This window comes from Notechis scutatus, chromosome 1, assembly GCF_049901735.1.
Source record: "Notechis scutatus isolate UNSWTSFEM ecotype Mainland chromosome 1, rNotScu1.2, whole genome shotgun sequence".
Classification (NCBI taxonomy): domain Eukaryota; kingdom Metazoa; phylum Chordata; class Lepidosauria; order Squamata; family Elapidae; genus Notechis; species Notechis scutatus.
The window spans coordinates 317,193,888-317,215,437 of record NC_142009.1 but is presented as its reverse complement, the minus strand read 5'-3'; the positions used below and the strand labels follow the sequence as shown (position 1 = coordinate 317,215,437).

Sequence of the window (21,550 nt, the reverse complement as noted above, 5' to 3'; positions counted from 1 at the left end):
TGGCCAGGATAGGCCATTTTTATTAGGATCCTGGCACGTACAGATAAGTGTTAAATTCTCAGTCTTCACCCCATAGTTACAAGAATACTCGGGCTTCCTGAGGCTATTTATAAAACATGGTAGGGTAATCACACAATTAATTAATTTCATTTCTAGGCTGGCACTAAGAGCCTGAGCTTTGAACATTAATTGCTGATCTAGGCAACTCATTTCCTGAGCCCGGTTTTCCTTTATCTCTGGATCTGGCCTTTTGCTTCCCAAAGCTTTTGCTACTTCTGATATAAACGCTTAGGCATATTCATCTCCTTTAGTTCAAGTTTCTTCTGCCTTAGACCCTCTCCTTATCTGCACCTTGCTGCCAGCTTTATGCCAGTGGTTTTGGTTCCTCTCTCTTGCAGCAGCTCTGTCCACAGTCAAATTATTAGGACCATGGGAGGAAGGGAAGCAATGAAGCATCATCGTGACACAAAACTCACAAAAAGATGCACATTTCATCTTTTTGATGTTATTTCAATTTGCTATGGACACTTGCAATTTTTTTTTCTGTTGACTGGCAAATGTCTACTTATTGTACAGGATGACTATCTAAAATGTCTATTTAGATTCTCAGTCATCCAGGTCATGGTTGTCCCTAAGGTGCTTTTTCAAGAGGCAACTGGACAAGAAAGTCCAGTTGCCTCTTGAAAAAGCACTTTTGGGATTATGATTAACGTATACTGAACATTATGATATGTATAGTAACAAGTTACATTTTGCCTAGTTTTGTACTTTAAACTTTCCTTGTCCATTTCAGAGTTAGTAAATATAACAACTAGTCACATGAAATAAATGATTGTGTGGAACAGACAATTAAAGAAATTATAAAGAAAAATGATTAGGATTTTTTATTTAAGCAATATAATAATCAACCGTCTAAGAAATTTTACTCAGGTAAATTTGAAATAACCATTCCCAATGTGGTACCCTTCCAATATTTCACCTTAACTCCTGTATCAGCTTGGTGGGCTGAGGCTTAATAGAAGCTGATATCTAGTACACTGAAAGGCATTAGATTGAGGACAGATTTATAACTTTACGCACTTACTGCAAACATTTTCATCAGAAGATTCTGCTGCTCTTGGACTGCCTGGCCTTTCACACTTTCATCATATTCATATCCATTTTGGGATAAATAGTCTACATAGTTGTGGAACAAGACTGAGCGCCAGAATTGCTCCTATAACATGCAGGGAAAGGAAAGAAAAACACAGTTCATCTCAACTATTTTATCATGGCTGTAAGATATATAATATAAAATTTGGTACTGAATAAGGAGAAATTTATAAATTATTCTGAAACTGTGATAATTAAAATTCCAAAAGACTGGAAATAGGCAAATGAAACAAATCACATTAATTGGAATTTGAATTAATTTGAAAATATAAAGGAACCTTTACAAAATCAAAATAATGTTAAGCAAAACTGATTTCCCCATTGACTTCGCTTGTCAGAAGGTTGCAAAAGGGGATCACATGACTCCAGGACACTGAAATCATCATAAATGTGAGTCAGTTGTCAAGCATCCCAATGTAAATGTAAATCATGTGCCTATGGGGATGCTACAATGGTCATAAGTGTGATAAATGAAACAGTCACTAAATGAACTGTTGTAAGTCAAAGACCGTTGTAGCATATGCAACTGCAACTAAATTGTACAAATAAACTCAATATTAATTTAATAGGAGGACCACTTTATGGAGATTATCTACATGCATGATATTTAGAACATACGTAATGGGAATATAAAATTACAATGCATGCAATTTCCATGCAATAAGGACAAAGTAGAAAGCAACCAAAATGGATCTTTTAGACAAAATAGCAAAACTTATTTCAGAATGGATCTAAACACTAAATTGTACATTCTGGTTACCCACCTCCATTTGACCCTTATCTGTTGCAGTTTGACAAAAAGGGAGCTTAAATGGCAGTACTGTTACCGCAGGACGGGGAAGCGTAGCTGGAAAACGAGCTCCTTTACAAAGAATGCATCTATTTAAGAAAAATGCAGAATCAAAAGATATAGTGCAACCCTTTTCTCCTTCCCAGAGTCCCTATAGCATAAGGAGGCTGTTTACACATTCAGCAGTATACATATAAAGAAAAAGAAGTTTGTATTTTTCTCAATTATTTTTAAAGATCAGGCTAAAAATTAACACATTTTAGGGGAAAAACCCTAAACCTTGAATATCCAAATACTTGATTTAGTATTCAAATGAGATTTCTCTAAAAATAGCAAAACTATTCCTCTATCACTTTAATTCATTTAATATAAGATGCCATATTGTTTTATAATTACTTAGCAGAGCTTTCAGTAAAGTCAAAGACACAAAAAGATTGCTCGCACAGAGAGTATAATGTCACAGTCATCTTAACTATCGCCTGGCCTAATAATATGCTGCCATTTTAGGCAAACCAGTGAGTAACTTAAATCACTGCAAGGCTGAGCCAAGATAAAACTTTACTTTATCAAGATACCAAATTCACTGAAGTACATCAGATAAGACTAGAAGCTCATGAGCATAAATGCGGTTAGAGACAGTGTTTCAAATTCCATCTCTTATATGCACAAGTCTACTAGTGCCATTCTATTAATTATATTTCATTGTCTATTATGTTTTGAAGTATATTACATTAGGGATTAAAGGAATGAAGCCTAAAATATTATAAAATAAATGCATCATTCTTATTCAATCAATTAATTAAAAATATTAGTTGGAAAGTGTTTTCACAATCTAAACATCTAACCCAATCAGCCACTCTTTTAAAACCAAGTGTTCAATCAAGGTAACACTTTCATAGACATCCTTTTTAGCTGTGTTTAAATTATGTGTTTTCTGTCTTCATTTATCTTGGATGAGCGAAAGGAAAAAAAGCCACAATGACTTTCATTCATACTCGTCTTCCCAGGCTGAAATGTTCTGAGGTTTTAATGAATTTCCTAGAAAAGAGTTACTTGAAAGGGGAATCGGAAGAACACAATATTTTGTGCGTATGGCATGCTAGTTCCACAGGCCTCTTTTTCTTAAAAAAAAAAAAAAAAATCTGGAAGTTTAAATAAAATAAGTTTAAATAAATTTAAATAAAAGTTTAAATAAAATAAGGCAGTGGGAAGCTGACAAGAGAGGATGATTGAGAAAATGATCTTTCAACAGATGTTTGAATATTTCTGTGTCGAGGACTGTTCTAAAGAACAGGGACAATTTTAAATTATTGTTGTACCTGAGCTGCTGAGGGTTTTCATGAATGCCAACAATCCAATAATGGTTTGACTTCCCTTTACAGTGCTCCCTTGTATTACAGACTGGGGTCCAAATATTACTATGCCTTCGGTTCAGCATTCGTACAATTCCCTCAGAATCCACATAACAAGGAGTACCTAGTCATTTATTAGAAAAGCACATAGTTTTGTTTCAACAATCACTTCTCTTTGAAACAGCTGCAGATTCATGAATGAACTTGACATTAAATGCTACATCTCTCATCATCATCACTTATATTAAAAAGAACAAAACATTTTGAAGAAAATCAACAGACTTGTAGCTAACTTTGGCAATAACTCCCTCTTCTGGTAACCCAGAGTAAAAATCTATGGACATTCAGTGTAGTCTGTCCATTCCTTTTTTCCCTTTCCTCTTAGGTATTAATAGCATTGTTTTGACATTGATTATAGATGTATAATTTTTAGTCAACTAAGCATGTGATTTCTTCCATTCCTGATGTCTGGGTTGAGGATTACAAATGTACAAAGATTTGATCACATTCACCTTCCCTCACTATTATTTTACCATTAGGATTAAATACATAAAGACATAGTTAAATTAGGATTTAACTATGTCTTAAATGATCCATCTTACCTTCTGCTGAAAATCCTACCCATGCTAAATAGGATTTCCTGGAAAGAGGAAGAGATTCACCATGTAAAATTTGTCTTTTCTTTTTCCCAAGTTCTAGAAGCTGAATTCCAAGACACTGATCCCCTTCAAATCCAGTGCCTACAAATAAGGGTGAGGGTGGGAGAGGTACAGTGTTAATTGTGACCAAAGTAAGTCACGCTGAAAAGTTGTGGGGAAGTGTAAAGAAAAGGAAGGAACTTATGTGCGCAGATGCAAATTCTTCTTTGTGCTACTGAATCATTGTGATGGATTTCTATTCACAGAGTAATTTTAAACATTGTCAATATGATTATAATTTGGGACTTAATTTATTTTAGGAACATAAAATTATATTCATGAAGTGAGGTCTAAAATATTTGTCCAAATGAAATTCTAGTAGTAATAATAATACATCAAGAAATTGCAGCTTCCTGCAATAACACCAGGGAACTGAAAAAAACTGCACTACTCAGAACATAGTACATCTTAAGAAGGTGCTCGGTTGATAACTAAGACACTGGCAGCAACCCGTATCAACCATTAGCACCAGTCACTGGTATTTGTGATATATTTTTAAATGTTCAGCTGACTGAGTTTCATGTTTAATGAATAAAGCATATAATAATAATAATAATAGCAGTAATTATCATTATTCTACTTTTACAGAAACCACTGTGAGATGTAGAATAATGTTTGCTTTGTTTTGAATCCTTAAGTTCTACCTTTACTAATATTGCATCTTTTTTTAAAAAAATAAAGACAATAGAAAGCTAGAGTGAATCATGGCTGAATGACAAGAGCAGACACTTAACGTGTAGATCACGGGTGTCAAACTTGTGGCGTCACGTTGCTGTCACATGACATTTTGTGACTTTTCTTTCCCTTTGTGGAGCTGGGGTGGGTGTGGCCTGTGTGTGATGCATCTGGCCACGAGCCACAAGTTTGACACCCCTGATATAGATGATTACATGCTCAATATCTCCACCCAGAAGGAAAGCAGCAACACAGCATAAAGTCTCCTTGTTTTACATTACTGCTATAGGAAGATTGGACAGCACTGAACTAGTTAACAACTGATTTTACTTAATAAAAAGACTTTCCTAGCCCAAGTTTTCCTAAATGCAAGCACTAGAACCAGGCAACAAATTCTAGTTTTGGATAAAAGTAGCAGAAAGTGACAAATCTTAGATACTTCAAGACAGCTTAGTCATGTGATTAAAATTAAAATTTCAATTCCATTTGGAAATGGGATGACTTAAAAAATTCAAAGCTATAACGGCATGGTCTTTAAAAAAATGTAAAGAGGAAACTATGTAGAATGACCAAATGTTTGATTTAAATTTGCCCTAGGCTCAGGATGCAAAAGGGCTCATTTGAACATCAAACGTTTTCTAAGGTCAAAATGTTTGGAAATTCCTGGTCTTGGAAAACACTGTGCATCTATCTATCAGCCACATTCCTTCCCCAGTCCTACAAGGACACCTGAAAGAGATTTGAATAATCTACATTTTAAACAACTAAACAACAAGTAAAAGAATACCGAAAGCACCTTTGTGAAAGACCACCAGTAGCTGCTCTCCATGTCCTGCCATCGACACCACAGGTCCAGGGAAACTGAAAATCTCTTTCTGAACTCCGCCAATGGTGAACACACGAAGCAGAAGAGAACTAGTGGCACATGCAGCCCAGCCCTGGCCCAAACAAATAGCTTCAATGACTTCATCCTGCAGCATATCAACAGTCCATTCCTTGTTAGGATCCCAGGAGTTGAAATGGATGCAATGTAGCTTGCTAAAGATGAAAGAGGGAAATGAATGTAAGTAAAAGATGTATATGGGGAAGTCCAGATACACACCTCTTGCCTTGCATTTTTGTGCATTATAAACTAAAATGCTTGTTGATTACACTGATGCTTTTGAATTAATATTAAGTAGCTCCAATTTGGAGATCTGCAGTTATCGGTTTCACTTTTTCTTCATTCTCCATGTGATTTTTTTTTAAAGGAAAATCTGAAGCAATTAGAACATAACAGTAGCTGTGAAGTGCACTGGTCCCATCCTCATCACTCTCGCTCCCTTGCGAATTCATGGAATACAAAGTTAGTTTTATTGGTTATAATTCACAATTAAGTATTTTGTCTTTTTTTTTACCTTGCTAGTTCCTCTGTGCTCTCACAGGCCAATAAAATGGCTTCACTGGAAAGGTCTGCCATTGTGTGATTCAAATTATTTGGCAAATGCATTGCATGATGTATTGCAGTATCATGGAATTCAACATCAATAGCATTGTCTTGTTCATCATTATAGCAGCGAATAATACCCACAGAGTTCCATACCTATAAGGGGGAGGTTAAAGCTTGTTAAGAGATAGAAATATTTCTGCAAGGTTGACTTTAGATCTGCCATATGTATATATGTATACACACACATACACCATATAACTCACAGCCCGTTCATAATCTCTGGGTATGTTTAATCAGCAGGTGAAGTTTGAGATGGAGGGAATGAGAGATGACAGCACCATCAGTGGAAGACTATATACCAAGATAGATACCGTACATTATATAAGTTGCAACACGAATTTGCCATTGAAGTAAACTCAGAATAAGCAAGTAGCATAACAAGGATCAACATCTGAGAGATAAGCTAAATTCCCAATTTCTGAAATAAATTTCCATTCTCTCTAGAAGCAATAAATTCTAACCCTAACCTTATTTAAATATACTTAAATATGTTTATCTTTCCTTCCTATTTATGAAGAAATCTATATTATTTTAGTCATAGTCAGAAATTCAAAGACACCTACCTCTATTTGTGAAAAGGTTTTTTGCGACTCACTTTACTATAAATATTCAGTTTTAAAAAGAAAAGAGTACACAAAAAGTGCAGTCAGTGTGTTACGGGGACCAACTGATTATACTTATCCTGTTTTTATAAGAGCAAGTTTATAGTCAATAGCTATAGTTGTAGTAGTTAGCTACTACCAGTATAGTTATAGTAGTTAGGTACAACTGGTATATAGTTATAGCAGTTACTTAGAAAATGAACTTGCTCTTGAGATTTTTGTGAGAATTGCAGTCCTTTATCCATTTATACTGATAAAGCCTAACAGTTTGAACGTGATCCCAACACCACCCACATATGTTAAAAGCCATTGTTTTGTACTGTGAAACTGCTTATGTAGACTATTTAGAAGCTTCATTATTATTATCATTATTATTATTATTGCAAATACTGTTATTATTACTATTATTTAAATTTATATGCTGCCTTATTCCTATCAGTTCTGGGCTATTCTTACAAATTATTTAAAATATTAATAATCTTATTTTTTAAAAGATCAGCTAATGAAGCGCTTTAAAACCTGAAATTAACCATGAAGCGGTGAGTGAGATGTGTTGGGGTAGAACCAGACTGGAATGGCTTTTGCCGAGGAGTTGGTAATGGCCCACTGTAGAGCGGCCTCTGGTCAGAAGGCAGTGGCTGAACTGGAAAATTGTCCAAATCATCCTCTTCTTCCTCCTTATCAAGGGCAGAATTGGCTTTCAGCAATCCAGTATCTACAGAAGGCAGACAGATCATATCAAGACATTTTATATCATCTTCAAAAAGCTGGCAGCTAAACTGACAGCATTACATGATTATAGATTTATAATCATGGTTTGCAAAGGGTGGGAACTAACATTGTAGCACTATATTAATCAGTATACAACTAGGGGGGTAATATGTGTATAATGTGTTTTCTTTTTTTGATGATTATAGATTTATAGCTGCCTCAACATTCAGCCCCTCCCTCTGCTTTGAACCTCCTACTTTGGGAATTTCTAACCTAGAGAGTTCTCATCATCTTCTATTATTGCGCCTCGGTTTCTGGGACGTCCCGACACGTTAAAGTCATCTTCATCTTCATCATTTGTTGCTGCCTTAGAGCCCCAGTCATCCTCATTGAAATCCCTATTCAGAAAGTCCTCTTTGTCATCCTCATCAAAAAGTTCATCGTAGCTTTTGATAGAAGAATTAGGTGCCTGAAGTCAGGATTTAACAGTGAATAAATATATGTAGCCCAAATGAGCAACCATTTTTTAAAAAAAGGAAATTACCTTCCAGTCAATGTCAGATTCATATGATTAGGTTCATAATCACAAGTTAATTTTAAAAAACCACAAGGAAATTTCCAGTTTATATTACCTTATGGATTGATTTCTTCCCTTCTACATCACAGACATTCTCAAGCAGTCCAAGATTGCCTTCTGTATCTGTATAAGCAAGCTGGCCACCTTTGGGATGCCATGCCAGACCACAGACAGTGTAACCTTTTTCATGTTTCACCCTAAGAAAGGCAATAATAATAAAAGATGCATCTGAAATCATTCTGATAGGAAGACTTTTGCTAAGCAGCTACTCAGGTCTTATACAGCATGCTAAACCAAAACCAAACAATTAACTTTATGCTACTTGATCAAGCCATGTGAATGTAGAAAGTCTCAAAATGTGCCAGTTTTGATTTTATGGTATAAGTTATCCAAACCTTTTATGTCATACATTAGTGGCTCCCATACTTTTTCTTTGTCTTTGCAAAAGCCCATCTTTTGTACTGAAACCAACTGGTACCTTTCCAGACATTCTTGAGTTTCCACTCTCCAAATGACTATATAGCCACCGATACTTCCAGCTGCCAAATATTGTCCACACGGAGACCAGGCCACAACATTTAGAGGCTAACATGAAAAAGAAAGAAAGTTGGCAGCTGTAAAGATGTGTAAGTAATAATCTGAAGTTAGTGAGGGTGTGGATGTTCTAATAAAGGAAGTTAGCAAGTGCCAGGTGAAGAATTTGGAAGTCTTAAATTTTAACGATATTGAGTTTTAATATAGAATGGTGGTATGATTGTGAAATATGGGTTTGACTGTTAAGCAGCAGGGTGTGGGGACTAGCAGGCACCCATGATGGGGAGATGAAAACAAGCACAATGCTGGTTGTAACAGGCCATATGCTAATGGCTGCCATGTGGGCCATTCTAGATGAAAGGAAATAAATAATATGGAGTCAATCTCCAATTCTGGCTTAGTGACCTAATCCAGGATTCCGGATATTGGATTGTTGGTGACCTTGGGTTTATCCTGCTGTTGGTAAACCTCAAATCATGTATATAGTAAGATTGTCCTCATTCACAACCTGCTGATGAGCATGCAGACCTGGCATGTATAACTGAGATCTAGCTGGTCAAGGGCAGGCATACCAGCTTCTTAGTGATCTGCCCAATTGGGTTTTGGATCTTGCATCTGTAGATCCCTAATAGTCATCTATTTACAAATGTACACACAGTCAATGTTAGGAGGAAAACACACTTCTGTAACAGGCAGCACAACTGTTGCTTTTGCAAGATTTTACACAGCTCATTAAACAAAGGAACCTTAACTTCTGACTACTATTGATCATAGGTCTCTGCTTTTACTTTGACATACATACATAAGCCAAATATCAAATAGACTTCCCATTTAGCACCAAACTCTTGCACAAACAGACTGACTCACTAACAATCAATCAGCTTAAGAAAGTAGTTTTCTCTTCCCTGATACCAAGCAAACATGACTTAGAACAAGAGCAGATTAAAAAGCAGCTACCTTAAAGGAAACCAACCTGTGTGATAAAATTGTCTGATAGATCCAGTTCATGATCCCATGTTTCTCTTCTATATAGTTTGATTGTTTTTTCTACTGGAATGGCTAGTCGCTATTTGGGGAGAAAAAAATGTTAATAAGATGGACCTGATTTTTAAATGCCCTTTTAAAGAAGTTCTATCCTGGTTTCGTTTACAAACTCACACAAACCAAATACTTGGTCTGTAGACATCTGGGTGACCTATAATGGGGACTGGTTTTTAGTTTAGTGTGGTTTGTGAACATGGATATTGGCCATGATGGCTTGTTCAACATGGCCAATAAATTTGATAAATAAATAGTTAAATATCTTGGTTTCAACTCAAGGAACTTTGGAATACATTTGAGCCACATAGAACAGAGTTGGAAGGGACCTTGGAACTCTTCTAATCCAACCCTCTCCTCCAGCAAGAGACTCTACATCATTTCAGACAAATCATTGTCCTGTCTCCTTTTGAAAGCCTTCAGTGATGGAGCACCCACAACTTCTGAAGGCAAATTATTCTATTGGTTAATTGCTTTCACCATTACAAAACTTCTCCTTAGTTCTAATTGTTTCTCTCCTTAGTTATTTTCCAGCCATTGTTTCTTGTCTTGCCTATTGGTACTTTGGAAAATAATTTGACCACCTCTCATCTTTGTAGGAGCCCCATAAATATTGGAATTGCTATAATATTCCCCCTAGTCCTTCTTTTCATTAAAGTAGACATACCCAATTCCTGTTTTTTCATATGTTTTAAGCCTCCAGTCCCCAAATCATTTTTGTTTCTCTTCTCTGCATTCTTTCCAGGGTCATATGGATTGTGTCCTATTCCAGAAAAGCTTTTCATAAAGTATTGAACCAAGTCTCAAGAAATAATAAATGTCAAGCAATCACAGATGTTATGCTGAGTTAGTATAGGGCAGGATTTTAAAATCCCTTTGTGAGTCCTCAAGAGCAATAAAGTTCTAATAAATGTCCTATTTCAATCAAACAACTGCATGATGTAACATGCCAACCATCAGCAACTTAATTTATCAAGCCTACTTTAATGAGAATCCTGTAGCCCAGGGATCCCCAACCTTTTCGACGCCGCAGCCCGGTTCCGGCGTCAGCTGGGCGCCGCGGCCCGGTTCCGGCGTCAGCTGGGCGCCGCCATCTTTTTGACGAAAAATCACTTCCGGTGACATCACGGAAGTGATTTTCGTCAAAAATGGCGGCGCCAGTGCTTCTGGTGAGCTTTTGGGTAGAAATGGCTTTCTACCGGAAAAGCTCACCAGCGCTGGCGCCGCCATCTTTTGACGAAAAATTGCTTTTTACCAAAAAGATGGCGGCGCCCAGCAACCAGCGGCCCGGTAAGGCTTGTTCCGCGGCCCGGTACCGGTCCGCGGACGGCGGTTGGGGACCCCTGCTGTAGCCCATTCTAGTTCTACCACTGATATGACTAGAGTTAGCTAGATGAGAAATGGGATTTTCATCAAAATTATTAAGACTTCTACTTTCCCTCAATCCTCACAATCCAGGGCAAGCATGATATACAAACATTTTTGTTTTGGGCTCCTTTACACACTCACTTTTTCCCCAGAACTGACTGCTAAAACACTTTCCTGAATGCAGCCTAAATATAATGGGCTTTGCAGAGAAATGCTGCTATTAGCTTTATAGTACCATTCATGAGGTATTTTTACTAGATAACTCTCATCTCCTTGTACATATTTTTGTTTCCACTTGCTTGTCCAGGTGAATATTTCTTGTTCTCCAGTTCTTTATGACTTTTCTGTTGCCTTTCAAAAATAAATTGAATTTTCCTTGCAACTCCTCCTTCTACTGCTGCTAGCTTTTTTCACTTCTCTCTTCTCACTACAACACTTCTTGCAAGTGAACAAAGTTATCAGAAAACGGGCAAAAGGAATGACGAGTGATTCAAGAAAGCCTGGAACTTTTAGGACCCTGTGACTTCTTGGCATAAAGAAAAGGAAGAGCATCTTTCCTCCCCATCGTTTCTCCCATTATTTTCCTTGATTCTTGCAAAGCAGCAAAGAGGAATCGGGGCGATGGGTAACCTGGACTTCCACTGTGTCTTTTCACTTTTTTTGCTACTTTGCAGATATCTTTCACAAGCAAGGAAACCAAGAATGAGGCTTTGGTGTTGCCATCTACCCACCTGCCTAAGTCAGCATGTGTGTGAACACATGCACTCACCCCCAGAGGCATCCATATAAAACAGCAGTGACATCCAAATGATGACATGTGTCATCAGTACCATTTCTTGCAGACCCTCATAGCGCAATGCATGCGCGCACGCACACAGACACACTAAAACAAAAATAGACAGGCGACTTATTACCTTTCCTATTTTCGGTTGCCAGCTCAGTCTACATAGGGATTTTGCATTTATCACATCATTACATTTTTGCAGCAGCGGCCAGCTTATCTCACAATTCTGGAAGTAAAATAAGATAACGGGTGTTAATTAGCTTGATATAAACCTTTGTGAAATATAAAATATTTTGCAAGTTGTAAGAAGTAGATGTCGGGTCATCCTTGTCAGCAGCCATATTGACTTTTTTAGCATGAAAACAGTTACAGAATACTTACTCTGCCATTCCTGGAACGTGAAAGAGATCCAGATTTAGGGCCACCCAGACATGAAATTCCCGAGATAGTTTTAACAAGTTATCAATCTAATTCATGTGTGACAGCCCTGTTTTTCAATCAATTGCTTTAAAAGGAGTTGCTCTTCCAAAGTAAATAAAAATAAATTACTGCTTCTCACATTATTATTTTCTTACTATATCCTGGGGTTTCTTGAATTATTAAGAGTTCCCCACTGAAAAAAAACATGCATTTTCCATAAAAAGAGCTGGACTATCACAACTGATTTTCAAGACAAAACATTCCTAAATGTAGTATTTTTAACTCACTATATATGTTAAGGTTTGTGTTCCAAGCAGGGGTGGGATGCTGCCGGTTCTGCCCGGCTCTATAGAACCGGTAGATCTGAAGAGCAGCAGACACAGAACCGGTTCTGCGTCTGCTGCTGTTTGGCCCACCCGCCTGCCCGGGCTCTTACCTGACCTTTATTTCCTGCTTTTCCAATCTCAGCTGCTTTGTGTGGCACAGCTGCGGTTGAAAAAGCAGGGAAAAAGTGCTTTTTGAAATGCTGCGCCCCTGCGTGCAGCACTTATCAGCTGTCCCAGTGGCTCAGCTAATGGTGTAGTACATGCGCGCACAGCAAATACTGAACCAGTAGTAATGCCGGTTGAATCCCACCCCTGGTTCCAAGCTGCATTGAATCCAAAAAGGTTTATTCCAAATTGCTAAAAGAATTATAGTCTACAAGTTTAGCAAGATTCAAAATGGGAAACAGAAAATATTATTTACCTGTTCTGAAATTTTCCACACTCTGACAGATCCGTCACAACTAGCCGATGCCTGCAAAAGGAATATTTTTAAAGATAATAGCACCTGGCATTACTTACTGCTTAGTATTTACATTAAAAATGGCAGAGTTCAGTATTATGATACTTTGTGAAACCACATCTTTGCTGACATACTTTTCCTGAAACATCCCACTCTGGAGGAGAATGTTTTTTTAAGCCAAAAGGCAGGATGTAATTTTAATACATAAATTACTATTTATTAATTCATTCACCTGACTGGGATTTCCTTGCCTGTAGGAACCAGCTGGGTGAAATCTGAAACAGGTATTTAAGAACATTTATTATCCTACTGTAGAAAAGGAATATAGTAAGTAAATACAATATATTGAAAAAGATGGTAGTAAAAACTCTAAAAACTGGGTATTTTTAAACTATCATGTAGTCCAACAAATATACCCTTTCATCTATTTATGCTATCTATGTATTTGTGATGAAATATATATTTAAAAAGTGAATCCCCAAGAGGGTGGGGGTGCATTCCAGAGAAGCAAGTGGCAACTCAGTCTTAAGGCAGCCCTCCTTAATAGTTCAGAGAGTATATTGTAGATCAGGGGTCCCCAATCTTTAGTCGCAGCCCACTACTGGGTCCTGAGCTGTTCAGAACTGGACCATGGAAGTGGTGGGCGAGCGCGCCTCCTACGCATCCCCATTTGCGTGAGCTGCAAGAGCATTATGTCCATCACTCATGGATATGGAACTGCGCGTATGCATTTGCCTACCGCTCGCACAAAACCATCCCCTCTCACACACACCCCCACCAGTCTGCAAAGCCAGAAAGGTCGAGGAACTCTGTTGTAGATGCAAATAGCAGTCCTCAGACTGGCAAGGTTTTGTCTATAGGTGTGGAAATAATAAAGAACTCAGCTTGAAAGATGTGTCATTTTTTGTTTTGTGCCTGAGAGTATTTTTATTTATACAAAATCTGGTACAATAATTTCTCCATCTAAATATGAACCACAACCAATCCCTTCAAGTCTTTCTTAGGTAAAAGATAATTGTTACATCACTTTAATGGTCTACAGAAATGTAATCATGCATGTAGGTTTACACATCATCCACAAATTTGATTTTGAGCTAATATTTCTTTGATTTACCATCATTTAATCTTTTTGGACACAGCCTTAACAAAGACAAAGAAATAAATAAGTTCCCTTCATTAAGTAAATATGAGATTAACTCATAAGGCATAAGTTAATAAATTGGTATGCACAAATTCCTGCATCTGTAAACTGTAAATGAATCTGTAAATGAAATGTTGCGTTGGGAAAATACGACAATGCAAAATCGTAGAATTATAGAATATGTTATTAAAAAGCAATGAAAAGAAAGTCTATAGGACATACCAGAAAGGTATCCGTTGGATCCAATGACACACTCAAAACAGGTGCATCATGTCCTCGAAATGTCTTTTGTTGGCTGCTGTCAGTTACATCGACTATTTTCACCAGAAAATCACTAGAGATAATTATAATTAAAGCAACAACACAAGAGTAATTTTAAATTGAATAAACAGTCACTGTACCACCATTCTAAATAGCATTTTAACTACCTTTTAAGAGTCATTCTTGGGCACATCTATGGACACACACGTACATATAAATGCTTTAGCAAAGAAAACTGTAGAAGTAAAATCTCTCCAAGCAATAGATTATTTCACATTGTTTATTCTAAACAATTGTGTGTGTTCGTCTTTGAATAATTTTTAACTTTTGATAATTGGCTGACTAGATCCTGCAGTTTTCTTGGCAAGGTTTTCGCAGATGTGGTTTGCTATTGCCCGTTTCCCAGGGCAGAGAGAGAAAGTGATGGGCCTAAGATCACCAAGGTGGCTTCATGCCTAAAGTGGAACCAAAATTCAGTCTCCCTGTTTCTAGTCCGATGCCTTAACTATTACATCAAATTGGTTCTAATTTCAAAATTAAACCGTTAATTATTAAAATAAAATTCTACCACAAACACAGTTTAATAACAGATCAATTAAAAAATCTGAAACCATTTTTAAAAATAAAACCATACAAACTATTTATAACAGCAAGAATTAATGAATGGCTGTGGCAGTTTAAAACCAACTTTCTGAAACTTACTAATCTTCCATAGCAAATACTATTGTCTTGCTTATGTGAAACACTCAACATCAAAATTCCCTTTTATATATTCAGATAACTACAAATCACAATAAGAGTGTAGAAAAAAAATTCTTATGAGCTTTCCATGTCCCACAAAATGGATGACTATTATGAACTGCTGCTATATCTCTATAAAATGTTAAAAATCTGAGGCAACTTCTCCATCCTGAAGCTTCCAGATATTGTTGGGCTGCAAATTCCATTACTCCGATCTGTCGTTGGCTTTTTGTCATGAAGTGGAAAATGTAAAATCACCCATTTGGAGGACAACAGATAAAGGAAGGATGAGTTAAAAACTGTCTCAGAAGGTCAGTGAGCAGAGCATACAAAGTTGCTCGCACAGAATGCTTATGTCTTAGTTAAAGGAATACTTCTTTCCCAGAAAATTCAGGTAGGAAAAATAATCCATAGGTGAAACAGTTTGGGTATTTTTCTTTTCAACTCCCAAATATATTTACCTAGATCCAACAGCTACTTTGCTCCCATCAGCACTGAAAACAACATGGTTTGCATTTGTGGTAAAACGGGTCAAGATACCATCTGGAAGACCTTCTGGGAATGTATGGATTTGGACACTGTTGTTAGATACTGCAGTAATCAATCTCCCATTCTACAAATAAAGCAGTATTAGGATTATAGACTAGTCCATCCTTCATTGCCTTGAACAGAATAATATTTTATGTAATTTGACAGATACAAAAGTTCTGGAAAAAAAAAAACAACCAGTGATTTCTCTCCAACTGCTTCTTCAAATATTAAAGGCATTGATTACACCAAGCAACTGTAGGTGGACTTACTTTTTGAGATAATAAGGAATCCAACTTCATTTCTGTCTCAGAATACTCATGCAGAGACTGGAGAGATCACTGCCAATCTAAACCTTGCATTTAAAGTACTGCCTTCGTTTATTATTTTTATCTGCAAGTGCTATTCTCAAGTTTAGCAATTATTTTCTATACACAGATCCAAAGCTGAAAACTATAGGACAATATTTGAGATGCAGAATCAGTAGATGTTACTAAGGTTTAAGATTATTTACTTAAGATTATGCTTTAAAACAAGAGTCAGCCATCACTTTGCATTGCAGGTGCGATTTGCATTGCAGGTGCAATGCAGATTTTGCCCAATGTCACATGTTCTTCACAAAATCAAAGAAGTGTCAAATCAGATATTTTATATATTTTGCCTATTTTAGAATATTTCAGAAATTTTGATTGTTAATTTAATTTCTTGTTTTTAAACATCCCTTTTCAATTGAACTATTATTTTAAACCAGGATGACCTAAATTGATGGTTTGCTTTACAAATTACAATGATTCATGTATGTGTATGCAAATATAAAGTTAAGGAAGAAACATGAAAACAGGGTATTCTGAAAATATGTAGATGAATGGCAAGAAAGAACCCACTACATACTCAGGTTGAAAGACTAGGAAACTAACTACAGAACAAGATCAATAGTGAACAAAGCCTTGGGAGAAAACTGCAAAACTGTGGTGAAGGAAAAAAAATAGAAGATTTGATTGCATTCATAGTATTAAAAGCATTTAGATAAATATATAGCACATTAATCATACACAAACATACAATAACAACCAGACTTTAAATTTGGCCTCCTAGTCTCCTCTTTGGGTCTGAGTCTTCCCAGGGATATGAGATCAATATATTTTAATTTTGGGGTCTATTTTAAGGGGGGAAATAGAAGCCTCAAATGATGCTACATCTGTTAAATTCCCCTAAGTCTAACAGATGATAACTTCAAAACCTTCAACCCAGATCAACAGGACAAAAAAGGAAGTGCAGTTTCCACTTGTGATATAAAACTTGGATGTGTTATAGAAAACACTAGATTTGCTTTGACATGCCATATTCACCAGGGGGCAGACTTCATCCAATACTGAATAATGTACTGAAATTCTCTTAGGAATTTTGATCTAGACAGCAACAGAAAGCCAAACTTAAAGCTTAGAGACACACAGTGATTCAGGGAAAAACTGTAATTTGTATATATTTGATTTTTTGCTTCTGAGCAAGAAGCTTCATAATTTTTTTAAAAATGCAGACATTTCTATTATCACTTCACAATAAAATGTAGGTGGTAACACAATGAATAAATATATCTATTATATGTAACTGAACTGTTCTAACTTGCAGAAAGTTATCATATTTTGCTACCCTAAGTCCCCACAATTAATCATTTGAGGTACATCTGATCAGAAAAATTGAAAGGGATGGATGAAAAAGGATAATTTATTTAATTTTACAAGAGTTTACAAAAAATTGTGAATGTGATCATAATTCTGTTCTTCTTAGATGAACAGCCTGACTTGTTTTCAAACCCAATTTTCTGAACTCAAGGCCAGATCATATAGATATAAGAAATTTAAAATTAACACTATTTACCTACCAAGTTTTGGATGCAATGGTGATATTCACTGTTTTGATCATTTTTGAAGTATTTTGGGTTTAAAATAACCCTACTGAATTAGAAATGCTAAAATCAATTTTGTTTAGTCACGTTATGTGATTCCAAGTACTGCAGTTTATACAGGTGAAACTCAAAAAATTAGAACATCGGGCAAAAGTTCATTTATTTCAGTAATGCAACTTAAAAGGTGAAACTAATATATGAGATAGACTCATTACATGCAAAGCAAGATAGTTCAATCTGTGATTTGTCATAATTGTGATGATTATGGCTTATAGCTCATGAAAACCCCAAATCCACAATCTCAGAAAATTAGAATATTATATGCAATCAATAAAAAAAGGATTGTACATAGAACAATATCGGACCTCTGAAAAGTATAAGCATGCATATGTACTCAGTACGTGGTTTGGGCCCCTTTTGCAGCAATTACTGCCTCAATGCAGTGTGGCATGGAAGCTATGACTGTGGCACTGCTGAGGTGTTATGGAGGACCAGGATGCTTCAATAGCAGCCTTCAGCTCTTCTGCATTGTTCGGTCTCATGTCTCTCATCTTTCTCTTGGCAATGCCCCATAGATTCTCTATGGGGTCCAGGTCAGGCGAATTTGCTGGCCAATCAAGCACAGTAATCCCACGGTCATTGAACCAGGTTTTGGTGCTTTTGGCAGTGTGGGCAGGTGCCAAGTCCTGCTGGAAAATGAAGTCAGCATCCCCATAAAGCTCATCTGCAGAAGCATGAAGCGCTCCAAAATCTCCTGGTAGATGGCTGCATTGACCCTGGACTTAATGAAGCACAGACATGGCTCCCCAAATCAACACAGACTGTGGAAACTTCACACTGGACTTCAAGCATCTTGCAGTGTATGCCTCTCCATTCTTCCTCCAGACTCTGGGTCCTTGGTTTCCAAATGAGATGCAAAAGTTGCTCTCATCAGAAAAGAGGACTGTGGACCACTGAGCAAAAGACCAGTTCTATTTTTCTTTAGCCCAGGTAAGACGCTTCTCACGTTTGTTGTTCAGGAGCAGCTTGACAAGAGGAATACGACATTTGAAGCCCATGTCCAGGATCTGCTGTGTGTGGTGGCTCTTGATGCACTGACTCCAGCCTCAGTCCACTCCTTGTGAAAGTCCCCAACACTTTTGAATGGCCTTTTCCTGACAATCCTCTCCAGGCTGCGGTCATCCCTGCTGCTTGTGCACCTTTTTCTTCCACACTTTTCCCTTCCACATAACTTTCTATTAATGTGCTTTGATACAGCACTTTGGGAACATCCAACTTCTTTTGCAATTACCTTTTGAGGATTTCCCTCCTTATGGAGGGTGTCAATGATGGTTTTCTGCACAACTGTCAGGTCAGCGGTCTTTCCCATGATTGTGCTTCCTACTGAACCAGACTGAGAGACCATTTAAAGGCCCAGGAACCCTTTGGAGGTGTTATGGCTTAATTAGCTGATTAGAGTGGGACACTTTGAGCCTAGAATATTGAACCTTTTCACAATATTCTAATTTTCTGAGATTGTGGATTTGGGGTTTTCATGAGCTGTAAGCCATAATCATCACAATTATGATACATCACTGCTTGAACTATCTTGCTTTGTATGTAATGAGTCTATCTCATATAGTTTCACCTTTTAAGTTGCATTACTGAAATAAATGAACTTTTGCACGATATTTTAATTTTTCGAGTTTCACCTGTATACTGTGGTTTATGTAATTTAGAATGATGTATGAATCCAGCCAATTGTAGTAGTTTGCTAATCATGTTTTAGCAAACAAAGCACAATAAACAAATCTAGTTGATATTCTATCACATATAATAATAATTATGCATATAGTGAAAGAAAACACACGATCATTTGTATCAGTTTCAGGAGTACCTTGAGAGCAAATGAGTAGGCTTTTTCGCCTACATTAATGGACTTTGGATCATCATCATCCAGGCTTTCCCAAATTCTTACATCTCCATCACTGCCACAAGTTACAATACAACTAAAGAAATACAATCAAAATAAAATGATACAATAACAATATGCACAACTATTTCATACATAGATATCATTAAATTATGTTGTAAAAAAGATACTATATCAAACTCTATTTTTCCCTTAAATAATCCTTAAAGAATAAATGATACAAGCAAAGATGCTGGTCTCAAGGAATGACATTTATAGGATTGATGTTTCCTAAATAGTTCCTCAGGTTAATTAATCTCAGGTATACATATACATATTAAACTGCTACTGTATTTTCCTTTCTTTTGTCTTAAGTGAATCTGATCAATCTGATTTCTAAACCAGCTTATGATTTACCACAATGTGCAAACCCAGCACACATATATGCAAACCCACAATGATTCACTTAAGGATGGCAACTGGGAGTACTGGGATTACATCACTAAGCAGCGTGATCACACAATGCCACACTTTACGACTGTATTGCTTAGTGATAGCAATGAGGGTCATTATTATTTGTTTGGTGGGGGGGGGGGGGGGTTACGTCAGGGCTAAAATACCTTTTTTTTTTTTTTTTTTGATTCAGCACTAGTTTTTTTTCATTTATTTTGTTATTATTATTCGGTCAGGCACAGATGACCATTGAACATACTTTCCACACACAAGGATCAGGTGTATGTTTCCATCATAGTGCTATGCTGAACTGCAATTGAAATGTGTAAGTATTTTAATACCTATATACTCTGCCTTTCTGCACAGTGGTGCTCAGTGTGCCTGCAGACAATATAACATAAAGGTCTTCTATAAAGTGGAAAATTGCATTATAAAATAACCAGATAATATAATAGAAATAATCAATGAGATTATAAAAGGTAAGGAAGACCTCACCAACTAATGTAAAGAACACTGTGATTAGGTAAAGGAGTCTTTTACAAAAACATTCAGTATTTCATAATTATGAAGGAGTGCCTTGTAATTCAACAAGTTAGATACAGAACAACATTTGAGCTTTACCTTGGGTATAAATCATTTCTGTGTAAAAAGATATGCAAATTTCTCATTTTCAGCAAACACTTGGGGACATCTGCCCACCAATAATAGATTTCTGTCTTTGGTTGCCTAATTTTGTGCAACTAAGCACATTTCAAAAATATCTGTATATTTCTTAAGTAAATCACTAGATAAGCAAAGATAAGCTTCAGTCACTCACCTTCCAGTATCATTGAAGCAGACATCTGTCTGGCCTTCTGTATGTCCATATCTCATTGGTTTTTGTGAGGACATTTTCTTTGCCTATTTAAACATTATAAAAGGCTTCAGCCTTAATCCATGACAAAAGCAGCATTTCTACATCCTTCAATTAAAAACTCTCAGTCTAGCAGAAATAGAATGCAAATGCAGAAATATACTGCAAAATACAGTGCATGCCTCTTCTAGTGAAGAATGATCCCTGGGATTCTTTTCTTTTTTTTACTGATGCTCATCCTGCAATCCAGAATTTTATCAATTATACAATCACTATTTCAGGATCAGGGATAGAAACCCTAAAGGTTATATTTTATTTCAAACTTTCTCGACCAAGTGCCCTTCCAAGTGTGCTGCATGACCTCCCACAAGCCACGCTGGGATTAGGATGATGGGACATGTCGTCCAATACACCAAGAGAGCACCAGGTTGGGGAATGCTGTCTATGGCTCAGCTAGTATAACACGCCTCGTTCCCTTCCCCGTTGAGGTCACCCGAGAAACGGCGACAGGAGGGCTTTCCCCACCGGGTCCTGAGGGACGCGCGTGAGAATACCTACGGGGGGGTGGAGACGGTCGTTCTCCAAGCACAGCCCCAAAGAGGGACTCACAGCCCCTCAACGGCAAGGCTACGCCGTCCTGCCACCCTCACTCACCCGCCGTCCTTCGAGCTTTCCCGCGCTCCGCTTCCGAGTGACATCATCAACGCCAGAGGTCGGACCGGGCTTTTCTTGGCCCTCTCATTGGGCCGTTGCACTTCCCGTCACACGCTCGGTCCCGCCTTCACCCCCACCCCCCACCC

The 21,550-nt window shown here is 37.2% G+C and overlaps 1 protein-coding gene across 1 annotated transcript in view; it reads right to left on the bottom strand.

Annotated features, from left to right (window-relative positions):
* Positions 1–21,459, bottom strand: part of WDHD1 (WD repeat and HMG-box DNA binding protein 1) — a 32,650-nt gene extending 11,191 nt beyond the window's left edge. Inside the window, exons 1-18 of the mRNA XM_026670265.2 lie at positions 21,405–21,459; positions 20,715–20,797; positions 19,430–19,541; positions 15,581–15,732; positions 14,340–14,451; positions 12,938–12,988; positions 11,901–11,996; positions 9,554–9,646; positions 8,525–8,631; positions 8,102–8,243; positions 7,743–7,938; positions 7,289–7,473; positions 6,065–6,249; positions 5,464–5,705; positions 3,897–4,034; positions 3,262–3,418; positions 1,917–2,031; positions 1,085–1,216 (exon numbers count right to left, since the gene is read on the bottom strand). Of these exons, the coding sequence (XP_026526050.2) occupies positions 1,085–1,216; positions 1,917–2,031; positions 3,262–3,418; positions 3,897–4,034; positions 5,464–5,705; positions 6,065–6,249; positions 7,289–7,473; positions 7,743–7,938; positions 8,102–8,243; positions 8,525–8,631; positions 9,554–9,646; positions 11,901–11,996; positions 12,938–12,988; positions 14,340–14,451; positions 15,581–15,732; positions 19,430–19,541; positions 20,715–20,788 (2,289 nt within the window). The 5' untranslated portion in view covers positions 20,789–20,797; positions 21,405–21,459. The remainder of the gene's footprint in view (positions 1–1,084; positions 1,217–1,916; positions 2,032–3,261; positions 3,419–3,896; positions 4,035–5,463; positions 5,706–6,064; positions 6,250–7,288; positions 7,474–7,742; positions 7,939–8,101; positions 8,244–8,524; positions 8,632–9,553; positions 9,647–11,900; positions 11,997–12,937; positions 12,989–14,339; positions 14,452–15,580; positions 15,733–19,429; positions 19,542–20,714; positions 20,798–21,404) is intronic.
* Between the last annotated feature and the right edge of the window lie 91 nt (positions 21,460–21,550).